The 14765-nt window shown below is 40.6% G+C and overlaps 1 protein-coding gene across 3 annotated transcripts in view; it reads right to left on the bottom strand.

The window, feature by feature from the left end:
• Positions 1 to 2373: 2373 nt before the first annotated feature.
• The window catches only part of Dyrk2 (Dual-specificity tyrosine phosphorylation-regulated kinase 2), a 53355-nt gene continuing 40963 nt past the window's right edge, over positions 2374 to 14765 (bottom strand). For all 3 annotated transcript variants that reach the window (XM_036815657.3, XM_036815646.3, XM_070995503.1), the window contains 5 exons: positions 14580 to 14752; positions 14234 to 14511; positions 7187 to 7325; positions 6950 to 7121; positions 2374 to 4897 (listed from right to left, as the gene is read on the bottom strand). In XM_036815657.3, the coding sequence (XP_036671552.3) occupies positions 3867 to 4897; positions 6950 to 7121; positions 7187 to 7325; positions 14234 to 14511; positions 14580 to 14752 (1793 nt within the window). In that variant the 3' untranslated portion in view covers positions 2374 to 3866. The remainder of the gene's footprint in view (positions 4898 to 6949; positions 7122 to 7186; positions 7326 to 14233; positions 14512 to 14579; positions 14753 to 14765) is intronic.

The following is a 14765-nucleotide window of genomic DNA, read 5'->3' on the forward strand; positions in this document are numbered from 1 at the left end:
GAGCACCAGGGTCATAGACAGGGCAATACAAGCGCCAGTGGCAATAGGGATCTTGTCTTCGATCAATTACAAGCTATCGAAAATAGTGCGACAAACAAGTAGAGTTTCCAAGTGTTTGATTGAATAACTCCATATAAATACAGTTTATTATTTTATTATTTTGGAAAGCAACTTACCTTAATTACTACAGCCTTGCCTTTGTTGTACAACCACTAAGCTGACCTCTGATAAAGACATTTATGGTTTTAGCAATTTAGCTTTATGCCAAAAAATAAACATAAATTTTGTGGGCAGCCGCTCCTTCAGCAAATAAAAATCGTAGTTTTAAAAAAAACGATATACATTAAGCAAAACACAGAGATTAAGATGATCAAGGCCCACACAAACGGTTCTAAGCTGCACTGAGAAACGACCAAGAACTTTTGATAATTTGCCCTTTTAAAGTCTAGTTAAAATCTTAATGAATGGGTAACCAAAGACAGTTGATGTATGTGCCCAAGATTAATAAAAAAACAAAAGCCATTGCCATACGGACGGACGGCAAAAACTGAAACACCGAAAAAAGACTAAATGCTTTACAAATACCCAACAACAAAACGCTCGAGGGGAAAGACTTTCACCTGGCGACGAATGATCAAAAGAAAGAAGCAAAGAAATGTGTGAGGAGAAACAAAAACAAAAATCCCAGAAAAAGGCAGGCAAGTTAAGGCAGAAGCGGCCTTCGAGACAGATGCCATGGACCCGAAACCGAAACCAAAAAACCGAACCCGACCTCCGATGGCCTCCACCTGGCAACAACAAGTGGGCAACCCGACGATCATGATCATGATCATCGGCATCGGCATCAGCAGGCGCTGAAGAAGCCACCATCGTACGTCAATAAACCTTTGACTCAATGACGCTTACGGCTGCCGCTGCCTGTGCTTATCACTCGGTTCCAGACCCTCATGGGGAATTCGGTTTGTGGTCGGTGTGAACTGCGATCGTGAGCTGGCAACTTTTACTTTTCATTCAAGAATGGGTCGGGCTTTGGGATTAAGTCACATGTACATATAAGGCTGAACCACTGCGTGTACTTAGAATTCTACTTTCCCCAAAGTCTGACGACTCTTTAACCCCCACGCAGGCACTTGGGAATCAAAAGTGAAAACATAGCATTGAGCATTTGAAGATGTCAAGTTTTAGGACAGGTTGAGATCTTCAACTCTGTCAGCCTTCTGCAATGCTTAAAACTCCGAGTCATTTAGGATAATTGTCGACAATTTATTAAGCAACTATTGACAGCATAAACTAATGGTTTAAGCAGATACAGTTATTAGTCAGGGCCCTATTTAAGCTCAATCACAATCAATCTACAAAATATACAAATATTAACAACTCACACAAAAATTGGCAACTTTGTTTTCTTTTCTTTTCAGATGGTGTCGGAAATTGCATAATTCGTGCGAGCGGCCAAAGATTCGATGAATTAATAACAAAAACTAAATGATTGCAGAGCCCTCGCGGCAAAATCAAATGGTGTCACGTGGATCATTATGCCCAACACCAAAATTGGGAAAGAGGAAGATGCCGGGCTGATAAAATTAGATTGTAAATTAAGTCGATATCTTTCTGTAACCTATAATTGCTTCCGCTCGGAATAATTTATAATTAAGATCAACTTTGCTTTTGAATTGGGTTAACGCTTAAAAAAGGGAATACATTCGTATCTACTTTGTAAAATATGTTATATACATATTATATACTGATATATCATGTAAAAATGATTTAAATTCCACAAAAATATCAATTTAAACTCATTTAATGCCTTAAGTATCATCAAAAACATCATTTTAAAATAACATTAACTGAGAAATAAAATAATTTCAAAATTTACTTACATTTTATTTGACGCCGTTTTTACAGCACGCCTCTAAGTAGGCAGTATTTAAATTTTTAGTAAAGACCGACTGGTCACCAAAAACAAAATGAGAAAACCAACTTTTTTTTTTTTTAAATTTAAAAACCTGAACAAAATATTAAAAAATTCAAACTTTTTTAAAATCGATTTTTTCTATACATTCTTCAATTGTTTTAATCAAGGAAAATAATCTGGTTTGTAATATAGAGAACGGAACCCCTTAAAATAAAACACACACATTTTTTTGAGTACATAGTTTTTTTTTCATTTATTCGTTTTTTTGTTGTAATTCTTGTAATTGTAATTGATTACATGTTGTTTTTCTCGATCTATACAATTAATATGCGTCATTAATTTAAAATTGATATATCTGTACGTATATTTTTATAATCATAATTTTATCATTGTTTTTAATTAATACTAAACGTTAAATTCGAACACACTTTGTAAAACAAGTTTTGCAATTGGATTTGTTTTTGTTTTGTCAAAATCTATAATAAAACACATAAAGAAAGTATCAGAGATAATTACGACGAGTGGCAGAGAAAACATTTACAAATAATACGAAACAAGCTCCAAAGGATCGCAGCTGTGTATATATAGGCTTAGATATTGTAGTCCTATGTGATATATATCCAAAAGTCATGAGCAAAAATTGCAATTTGTGTACAGTGATATCTAACTTACAGGATTACAGGTTACAAACTTCGTTCAAATTACAGTCTGGATTCGGTAAGCATTCTTACCCAGCTCAAGTTCCTACTAAACTATCCGCCGTCTTGTTTCTTTTTCAATACACAAACTTTAATTTGAATAAAACATTATTTATTTATTCTGCTTTTGCCTCCACTAATACGGTTTACATAGATGTGGCGCACTACAATTATTGTATATTGGGTTGGTTTATTATTCGGTTGTGATATTGGCCATATTTTGTTTCTCTATCCGTCTAGTTTTAATAGATTTATAGTTCATTAAATATATGTGTTTTCATTAAATTATGACATGTATTCCGTGTGGATAGGGTTGATAGATGATAGTTAATTTATTTCCATTCGGAGAAAAAACTTATCTTGCATTGGTAGACTAAGGAGTTGATTTGCTTCAGTGTGATGTATGATGTTGGCCATCGAACCTCCAAGATCTTAAACTACGAATACAATTACAGTTAAGATATAGATACATTTCTGTTTCGCATATGTAACTAATAACAGCCTTGATACTGTTGCAAAAGACATGGAAGCTGTATGAAATTGTTACAAATTTGAGTCGTAACCCTATAAATATGTATGTATCTTTGAGTTCGGGTGAGTGGGATGCGTTGGGTGAATCGTTACAAATGTTGTCTACAACTATGTTTAGTATATGCAATATCTAATAAACTACACCTAGGTTATCTTGTTCCTTTGAGCTGGCTTCTGTTTAGTTTTGAATTTCACTTTTTTTTTTTTGTTATTATCTTTGTAATGTTGTTCATGTTGAATACGGTGTAAAAGGATGAATTGCAACACCTTGGTAGTTGGAGGGAAGAAAATACTTTTCGGGATAGGTTTGTGGGTGTGAATACGATTGGGAATACCTTTAGCTATGGCAGTAGCGAAATAAAATAGGGTTGAGGAAAACTAAGAATACTGCAAAGTGGACTCTGCAAAGAAAGGACTCCCTCTTAGCTGGATGCAATTATTTCGAGTGGGCAGGGATTTCCAGGAGCAAGTGGGTGTACAACAGCATTGCGCTCGCATTCAAATACAATTCACACACGTCTATAATTCCTATATAGCTTACACATAACAATAACTACATCTAGGTGCGAGGAGGCCTAATCCTTCGCCATCGCCTACGCCTACTCCTCCTCCCGCTCCTTGACATCAGCGCAGTGCTGTGGACGCCACTTCTAGCTCCAGAAGTCCATCATGTTGACCAGCTTGCACTTCTTCAGCTCCAGCTTGGTCGGCCTTGCCCTAAGTCAAGCCCGTCCAAAGATGGCCCTGTCAGAGACATCGCCGGTGGACTGTGAGTGTGACATGGCCATGTTGGCTCCTCCCGACGACGACGACGACTGCTGTTGCTGCTGCTGACCACCCGCTCCATGGTGGTGATGATGATGCGTGGTCGTGGCAATCGTGGCTGTCGACGCATTGTGGTGCGTCACATTGTGGTGGTTGTGCGCCAGCGTCGAGCTGCCATATTTCGAGGCCATGGCACCCACAATTCCGTTTCCGGTGCCAGTCAGATGCTTCCTGGTGGCCGCAGACGAAACATGATGGGTACTGCCACTGCCGACGCCTCCATAGATCCTGTGCAGCGAGTACTGCTGCACAGACTCCAGATCCGAGACGCTCGACGTGATCTTCGACCGCACCGCCACCTTCTGCATGCTGTTGTATTTGTCGCTGGCACTTAGCTTGATATCGGGCAGGTGTCCATTGGACTGGGCATGACCATGGCTCTGGGCCGGCGGCTGTTGTCTCGACTTGTTGGTGGTGGCGATCGCGGCATTGTGCACCGCCGTGGTGCTGGTTATTGAGGCCACCACGGGCCCATTGGTGCCCGGCGAGATCTCCGAAAAGCTGTAGCAGGAAGACTTCTGGGAAACACTGTTCAGACCGGAGCTGGAGGAGCTGCTCGACATGCGGCAGCTGCGATGGCGACTGGAGGTGGAGGGCTGCAGAAACTCATGGTGGGCCGCCTCATCGGGCGTCATCCGCTCCGCAGGATCCCATTCCAAGCAGCGCTGCAGAAAGTCGATGAAATAGCGGTCCTGGCAGTGCAAAATCTGTGCCAGTGACTTGCTGCCCGGTGTCCTCTTGCGTCCCTTGGTGTTTGTTATGCAGCGCGGGGCATCGCGGGAATCGAAGAACAGGCGGCGTCTTCTGGCCACCGAGATGAGCACCTTGGGCGGCAGACCCAGCACCTCCATAATGCAGGCGAGCTGCTCCACCTCGTTCTCGCCGGGGAAGAGTGGGAAGCCCGTGTACAGCTCGGCCAGAATGCAGCCTATAAAAAATCGGAGAAGGGAAAGGTTGACATGTAATTAGTATTGATTTTTGGTGCTTGATGGGGGGCAGCAATTGCTGCAGTCATTTCCGGCGGTCAAACAGGCGCATTGACCTTGACTTTGTGCCGAACACGTGTCCCCTTCTGACCGAGATTATTTATCTTTTACTGCACTTTCTAATGGACTTTGAGACTCTGAGTACTGGCAGGATGGTCAGTCAAGGAGAGATGTCACTGCCAGATGGTAGAACCAAGGCCTTTGACTGACATTTTGTGACTCAATAGTTTTCCTTTGAATTGTGGCCATTCATCGCAATTTCAGTAAATGGAATTGAATACCACAAACTGGAAAAATGCCGCCCGAAAGTTGAATAAGCTATACTATAGACCATTAGAGTTAAGTACAGCTAAATTATTTTGATATTTAAGACATAAAACTTGATTAAGGAATTTTCCTACGAAAGAGTATGATTCTAAGAACATTTTTACAAAAGAATTCCCAGAGATGGACCTTATATAATTGAATGAGAGGGACGATAGCTAGGCAGATACCAAATTTATATTTTCTATTACTCAAACTCTCAACTAAATTGGGTTACTTTAAAGCTCGTTTGCTTAGCTTACCGCCAGCAATCTGAAATGCAACCTACCTGAAATTGTATACTACATATACTATGATGTTCAACCTGCATCTGTGACTTTACCTCCCACCGAGACCTCATTTACCTAATGAAGCTGAAGGCAATCAAACCCACACATATCTATTGCAGATGGCCCATTCTGTGGGGGCGTCGAGTTTGTTAAGAGCTCACATCATTCAACACGTAACCCATTTCCATTGCCTACTACACTTACTGCATATGCTCTGGGCACAGTAACTCAAATAAGTAGAGACCCACATGAAGAAACCCAAGACGGGGGATAAAAATAAACTGAGCGGGCTTTTATTAGGGGCCAGAAATAACAACCTGCCACCGCAGGACCTCACGTCCGTGCGCACATTTAATGAGTCCTTTGTTGTCGACGGAGCTCACGATATTTTGCCGCTGCTCCCGCTGCTGTTTCTGCTGACCGGACGTGGCTGTGGTCGGAAATGGGCGCTAAAAGGATGTGCACGATGTGGCCGGGAGTGGCTAAAGGTCCGGGGCTGGGATGGGCCGGGCAAAATTATTGTATACATAAACTTCAAGTGGGGCGGCGGCACTTGTTGAGTGTGCCCCTTGACCCGCACCTCCGGCACCTCCGTCGATATCTCATTGTTCGCTCGGATGGAGGAGGTCCTTTTCCGCCTTCGCCTTTGCCTGTTGCTACTAATTGGCCTAGTGCGTGTTCTTACACTTGGCTGAGCTTTTCGGTTTGGGCTAGGTCAATTGAACGGACAAAGTGGAAGCTCCTTACTTAGCGAAAAAGTATCCTGAGACGAAGAACTTAGTAGTTTTTTTCTAGTTCATTTTAAAAACTCAAATTAAGAACTGAAACTTTGTTAAACCATTTATCTTTGCTTGTTTAAGAGATAACAAGCTTGAAGTATTGCAAAAACGTGCTTAAAATTCAGTAATTTTTTATAAAACTTCAATGTGAGTTAATATTCGCTTGAAAACTGTAAACTTGATATTGAGAAATGTTATTTCTTAAAATTCTCTTTCCTTGAAAATTCTCTCGAATCAAAAAAGAGAGAAAAGAGCGAGATACCGGCTCTGAGCCTACTGAATTTAATCAAAATAATTATATTTTATCATTTTTTTTTAAATTTTTTTCTCTGTCTAAGTTTATTTCTTATATTGAAAGTAAAAAACCCATTTCCCTTAGTACACCTTATGCCCTACAAACACAGAACTTGTCCACGTGCAATATAACCCACAAATGTTTAATATTTAATGCTTCCCACCATTGCCGGGGATATTTATAGGGCCAACGTGTGTGGGCCATAAATTTGCGTGGCAAATGCAGGGCAAGCATTTAAAATTTCATTGCAGCCTGCACATGTTTGCCAGCCCACTTGGGAACACAACTGGACAGGATGTTTTTAATTAAAAGTGGGCACACACTCACCCAAGCTCCACATATCGATGGCGGTGCCGTATTGCAGGCCGAGAATCACCTCCGGGGAGCGATAGAACCTCGATTGGATGTACGTGTAGATTTTGCGATCCACATAGCATGAGCTGCCAAAGTCGATGACCTTAATAGAGCTGCTACCACGCTGTTTGAGCAAGATGTTTTCCTAAAATTCAGATTATAATGTATTAGTTTTGGGGGTAAATATTCAATAAAATTCAGTACACTTACCGGCTTGAGATCACAGTGAATAATGTTTTCCTTGTAGAGCAAACGCAGGCACTTCACAATCGAGTTGCAGAAGCGTCGTATGAGACTCATGCTGAATCCATTGTAGTTGTTCTTCTTTATCAATTCGTACAGGTTCAAGCTGTAAGGACAAGGGAGAAATGTTGTATTTAGTAGTGCCATTGCCAACCCTTTCTGCAAAAGTGCCTCGAACATGAGTCAGCGACAAACCCCCATCGGAATCGCAATCGTTGACAAAACAAGAGACACTCTCGGAAAATGGAGAACAAAACAAGGAGTCAAGTCAAATGCCGGCCGCTTTAAGCCCTTCGATGTATACTATTATACCGGCAACATGCACTGAATTAATTCCCATTGCATGTCGGGCTCGAATTTGGGCATACAACGATAACGTTCTACGTCAGCAACAACAATATCGACAATGTCAGTCATGAGCAGTCAGTCGGCAGACGACAATAGAACCATACTGAAAATGGTGGCACATCAAGCCAAAAAGAGCTGCCAACGATGACAACAGTGGGACAAGAAATTGTCTTTATCTTCAATTCAAAAGAGTTGGTCCTAAAGATACCAGAGAATTTTCCACCTCATATTAGGCCATTTTCGAAGTATGGTAATTATAATCTAGATATATTCGAGAGTTAGGATAGAACTAATATGAAAGCTAATCTCAGAACTAGAAATTAAACAAGCCATGTTTAAGTTTTTTGTAAGATGGTTAGTCTCAAAAAGACAAGAGATATATTCCACCTCATAAACCAATATCCAAGCAAGGTAATAATAATCCCTATATTTCAAATCTTAAAGTTGGGAACTATTTAAACAAACCATTTTATGATATACTAAATAAATACATTTTTATTTAAGGACTTGAAAATAAAGACTTTGACAGTTTATACTCAAGTTGTTTGCACAACAGTTTCCTTAATGTACTATCCATTAAACAAAGACCACTGTTTGAACACCCCTCCTTGGACTCCAAAACTGTCCCCTGACTTTGACAACCCTTTCGCTGTTTTTTGTTTACTCTGCGATTTCTGTGCCATGTTTACTGTACTCGCAGTTTTTGCCATGGCTGTCGATTAATTAACTGATAACAAAAGGAGTTTCATTGCCTCAATGTCAATGCAACCACAAAAAGAGACAAAAACCCAAGATTACAGCCGGTGGGTGTATTATACTCGTTGATCAAAAGTTTGGTCAATTGTTGTTGCCAGTGTTTTGCGAATCAATGATTGATGACTCTTGGTAGCATCTACAGAGGGAAATATATTTGTCTCCTTGCTCTATCTGTCCAATGGATTTCCTCTCGTTCATCATCATAAAGATCTCAATTTATTGAACTGGCTTTCATTTCCCTTTTTCTCCTCACATAAGCTGTTATATACATACGACTATCAATAACTTTATCGCCTGCTCATGAGTAGTCCTTTGACATGTTTGACCTAAATAAAAGAGAGTGGAAGATGGCCAAAGCAATAACTGCTGCTGGCATAAAAGGACTCAGGACTTTTGCGTGGGAGCAGATGAATCACAAAAGGTTGCAGGTCAAAGCTAAGGAAATGTGAATATGAATTTTTGCTAGCCTAGTTGTAAACAGAAAATGTTATGAAATAATATTAAACCTTTTTAAAATCTTTCTCTGAATTTTAAACAGGAAAAATTTAAAGGTAATCATTCCCAACTTCTTATTTGCTCTTTTAAATCTTTGCATTTAAGTGCGAGTGACTTTCAACATTTTAATCGTATCTTGAGGCTTTGAGCCATGTTCTACAGCTTGTACATGCCGTAATCCAATTTAAATTTATGTCAGCATACGGAAAGGCCAACACACACTCACTTCCAAAACCGCTAAGAGTGCTTAAAAGCGCGCTAAGCTGATTGAGCTAACAGAGTGTCAAGGACGTTTTCTCGTCGTTTTCCCCCGACTAAAGCCACATAATGGCATGGATGACTGTCAAATCGTTGCTGAGCACTCAGGCTAGAATGGGGGTGGGGGGGTTTGGATACACTCAAGGACCCCCTCCCCAGACCACAAAGGTCACGCGGCTTTTAATTTGAAAACTTTCACATTGCAACTGGCGCCTCTGAAAATGCCAAAATAGCAGGCCTTAAAGTGACGGGCTTTAAGGAAAAGTCTGAATTATTGATTTTACAGCCATCCAAAATAGATGACGAGCGGCTGTGGATGGTATATATAGTATGTTCTTTTGGCAAACAGACGAGTCTATAACAAACCAATAAGAAAATCATCAAAATGTCATAATTTCAATCGGCGAATCGGAAGAGTGTACATGTGTATGCTTCGAAGTCTGCATATTATAACTGCATTATGACATGCCACAGCCAATGCCAAAAGTCCATGAATCTGCCATGAACTTGAGAATGGTTTTTTTTTTCCTTTTTTTGGGACTGCCTGGGGCGTCTTTTTCCGGCCCGTTTTTTCGTGCCGAAATTCCGCTGGTAATTTGATTGATTATTTGCCCCTGCGACGATGCAACTGCAACATGCAATTGTAACGAGCCACTAATGCCTTGCATTTAGCACACCAAAAATGGAACAAAATATTACCAGAGGCTAGTGAAAGTGAATTCGGATAATAAACAAAAATAGGAAAATCGGATGACGCCCCAATAAACAAGATATAAAAAGCAAGACTTGAAGGTCTTCATATGCAACTTATTTCTGATGGTCTTCTAAATCTTTGCACTAATATTTCGGGTATATATTTTAAAATATTTTAAGCTTATATTGCAAATCCCAGTCAATTGGCATAAAATAAACTTGTCTTCGTGTCAAGAATGGTGTGACCTTTTCTGTGTGAGCCGGAAAGTAAACTTTTTCGTTTCTTTCGGCCAACTTTTAGCATAAATTTGAAATTGGTTTCCCTGCTGGTTGAAAGTGAAAAGAAAATGTCATTGATTGACAAGTGAGTTTGGTGAGGAAAAGCTGTCCTGCCTACATTTGCATAGCGAATTTCAACGTGTCACTGGAGTTTATTGCGGAATTAAATTTACTTTGCGGCTATCAATTTCAATATATACCAGAGAGCTACCCTAGTGCCACGTTTTCTTCTCAATTTCTTCTTAAATAACCATAAATATTCAGAGTTAAGCGGCTTAACCAAAATGCTGGCAAAAAGCTGCCTTTGAATTAATGATGCTGTCCCTGGCTGGGACGTTTGCGACCTTGCTTTCCCTCCCAGTCCCAAGGCCTGGCTAAATTTCTCCACAAAATATCCTTTTTCTACCCGTCGTCGTTGTGGCATTTTAATTAGTCGACGACTGGTATGACAGCCAGCTACGTAGTCGAACCGTAAATAATCACAGAAATGCAGAAAAATATCCTGACACGGGCGGGGAAAGCGCGGAGTGGACCTAGGGGCAAATTTACCTTTTAGTGGATGATAAATGACTTGGCCTTGGCCAGGCTAACTGGCTTCTATCTGCCACCGCGACGGGCGTACAGCAAAACAAACTTAATGCTCGGGAAATGTCAATTAGCAGTAATTACTGTGCCCTGGCACGGCATAATAATAACCTACATCAACATCCGCGGAACAGCTGACACCGACACTAATGTTTATTCTCCAGGTAACTCAATCCGCGAACTCGTCCTTGCCGCTCGTCCCTAATTGCAATTTACGCGCGTTGAGTGCAAAAATTAATTAAAAAGAACAAACTTGCAGGACCTGCTCATTTGCATGACCACGCCCCCCAGCTCACGCACGCCGCATGTTGCATTTTAATTAAAAATCATTTCGTCCTGCCGCCGCTGCGTCCTTTTTCACCACATGACCAATGCCAGCGGATTGCCGACGACATCCTGTCAGCTGACTATGTCTATGTCTATGTCACTTGCACATTGTCGGTGGGCATGTCTGGAATAGTCAATTACATGCCTGATGACAGGCGGTCACATGCTGCATCTGTTTGACATTGATTGGCTTTGAAATGGATAGAGTTGTGGTCCTGAAGTGGGTCACCAGGTGTATAAAAATTGATTGGTTTTTTTCTGAATTTTAAAAATTTAAATATTCTAAGGTTTATTATAAAACAAAGAACCTACCTGACAGTTTTTATAATTTTTAGAGCAATTAGTATATTTAACATTCAAAAGTCGAAACATACAGAACTTAATATAATGCATTTCATCCATGGTCAAATGAGTTTGACAATATTTACTCATTTATGTAGCAGATCTAAGAGTTTCATCTATCAAAATATAGGTCCCATCAATATACAATGTACTATAAAACCTAAGAAATCGTTGATTTACGGTTTACCATTAAATAGAAAGCCCATCTGACAGTCTGTATAATTTTGTAAAACACTTATTATATTTTATTTACATGATCTTGAGTTATAAAATCCTTAAAATCATATTTTTTCCATAAGTCGCACATAAAGAATTTTATATATTGTAATAAACCTAGTCGACCTTGAGGATGTTTACGCACTCCATTTCAAAGATTTAAGTCCTTCATCTATCAAAATGTATGTCCAATAATTTATACCCCTGTTAATACACAATGAACCATAAAATCTAAGATCTCGTTAATTTTTAAATTGATTCCCACACGATTATCGCCAGCATGATCTCGTTATGAGCCATAAAAATTGAAATTAAATCATGACACATGGCACAGCGAAAACCCGCCGAGTTGAGAGGCGAAACGAGTGACATTGGAAACTGTGGAGGCTTTCCTCCCGGGCAACATTAGCTGAAATTTATGTGCTTGACACACACCCACAGAGCCACACTCTTTCACACAAGGCGAAACTTGGCCCGTAGCCTGTTCTCTTGGCCAAAAAGGAGCAGCGTCATTCTCGACGGGACAATATGCTGCATAGTTATGGGGGCCCGGAATGTGTGTTGGCTGTCTTTGGCACTTTGGCAGCACTCATTTTATCGCTGTCGCTGTAAATTATGTGGCTCATAATGCTAAAACAAGACCAAAACAGCCGACCAAGAATGCCACCTGCCAGGGTCGAAGGTGGCAAAGCACCCAAATATGGTAGTTCTGTTGTATGTGGTGGTGTGTGCGAAATGTGTCACTTGGCGTCAATTTAGTTCCTCCCATCCCAGGATGTCCTTTTTGCGAAATAGAGTCCTTGAATGTGTCTGGCTTTTGTGTGGAGGTGAAATAAGTGTGTCACTTTGGGGACACGGATTAGGTTTCATATTTGCAGGCACACTGTGGTGTCCATTTTGCTAATTAGCTAATCAGATTGGGGGTAATGCTCGCCTCATTTGCACAGCTGAATTCAAAAGAAGAAATTAGGACACCACAGTGTTTATCTCATTTTCAGTTTTTTCTTTGATTTAATTACCTATTCCCCACTTCTTTCAATTTAGCCTAATCCTATCAGGCAAATTAAATCATTACGTCGGAGAACATTTTACCCCGCATGGCATGGGCATGCAAATTAAATTGCGTGCAAGTAAATTTAATTACGTAAAACTTGCCATACAATTTGTTTACTCGTTCAAAACAAACTTTAAAACTTGCCGCTGAGTTGTCAATGCGGTTCGGTTCCCCGTTTTCCCCTGGTCACTTGCAGGCTAAAACTTTGTCCGCTGCGGTGAAAACTTCTTTAAATCTGGATTAAAAAAAAGGAGGGAAAACACTAAGTGCGCACTCCAAGCAAGAAACGGAAACGAAAAACAATTTTGCGGCTAATTAGTCGCAGAGCAAATAATTAATTAAATTTGTGTAGCTGCCGTGAAGAGGGTTAAAACGATTTCATTTTGCCTAACCATCGATTTTTGACTGTCGCCTGCAAATTAGGATTATTCTGATGGCGTGCCACTAACCCATTTGGATTTAGAGACCCGAAATCGGTTCTCAAAAATGTCAACTCTACTTCTTTTTTTTTGCCTGCAATTAAGACAAATTAGTCGTCCGTCGGCTGACGGAAATGTCAAGCTCAATGGGAAGAATGGTAAGCATTTATTTTGGAGATGGGGTTGGTATAGGGAAACAACTTACAAGACCGCCGACCTTCACCGTTCGCTTTCTTCAACTTTGACTGTTGCATCGCGTGCCGCTTCCGCCTTCTTTGGGATTTATTTTTACCATATTTGCGTTGCCTGCTGTCTAAACTTTGACATATGCAGTCAGTTTTTATGCCTTCCCCAGTGCAACCCTATATTTTAGTCAACACCTGAGCTGCTCGCCGGATTTCAATGCTGCCAATCAATTAGATTTCTGCCTATACACACACTAAAAATACAACCAGCCCCCCCAAACACAACAGGTTTTCCTCCGGCAAAATAACCCATAGGTGTGAAAAACCAGGGGGTGTGGAAATGCATTTTCCTGCGCCTGCAAGTAGGCCACACAACATTCAACATTTAAATTGAAATTGATGGCCAAGCGGCGTTTGCGGTCTGTTGCTGTTTCGATTGTGTCTGCGTCTGTCAGTTGTTTGCGCTTTTGTGGCAAGTAAATTACTTCCTCTACGGGGTAGAAAATTAAATAGATATTTATATTGGTTACTAGGAAATCGTTCTAGTATTAAAGAATTTATCCAAAGTCCCCTATCCTCACACCCATTAATAAATTAATTTGAAAAAATTCGTAAATAGAATTATGAAGGCACTTGAGAGCAATCGTGGCGTAGCCAGGATTTATGGGCTTATGAAATGGCAAACCCATTGGATACGCAACGTATACACAAGGCAATAAAACTTAGCTGGGAGACAATGGAAACCCTGCGGAAAACGCACATATGTGTGCTTGAGGGGCAAAAACAAGGGACCAACTTCTCATATCGCAATGCGTGCTGGGTACTTGGAACATGGAAATTAATAATAGCCAAATTTGATGGCCAAGAATCACGCAACGAAAGTTGGCAAGCAATAATTGGCAGAATGTTAATAGAAATGCGAGTTATACGCGCATTTAATTGAAGACAATAAAAGCCAAATCCGCTTTTACCCGTGACTGGCGAAAAAACAAAAGCAAACTTAATTGACGTCAGCAGGAGTTAGGAAACTATGATCATAAAATTCATAGTTACTTACCTCATCAGCTCAAAGGTGATGCACAAATGCTTGCGGAAATAGGTGTAGTCGAGCATGTGTATGACATTGTGAGATCCATCCGCATCCTTTTCGCGCAACTCATCGAGGATATTGAGTTCGACGACGGCCTGGTTGAGGAAACGCTTCTTGTTCCTTATGATCTTGATGGCCACGTGTGTGTTGGTCTTGTGATCCAGCGCCCTGATGACCTGGCCAAAACTACCCTTGCCAATTACCTCCAGGATCTCGTAACGAAAGGCTATGTGATCGTGTTCGATCTGTTAAGTAAATAAGAACATGTTTAGGTGTGCTCTCAGCTTTAATTACATCTGAAGACTTCACTTACGATCTTGTAGTTGCCATTATCATCATCATAGCCCATATTGGTGGTGTTGGCTGTGGGGGCGGGTTTGTTGTAGTTCTTGCTGGCATGCTGGCCAAAATACCAGACCTCCTTGTACACCTTAAGTTCCTCGAACTCCAGATCAGTTAGGTAGTTGCGGAACTTCTTTACCAGCTCTGTTTTAAAATG

This window comes from Drosophila suzukii, chromosome 2L, assembly GCF_043229965.1.
Source record: "Drosophila suzukii chromosome 2L, CBGP_Dsuzu_IsoJpt1.0, whole genome shotgun sequence".
Taxonomy (NCBI): domain Eukaryota; kingdom Metazoa; phylum Arthropoda; class Insecta; order Diptera; family Drosophilidae; genus Drosophila; species Drosophila suzukii.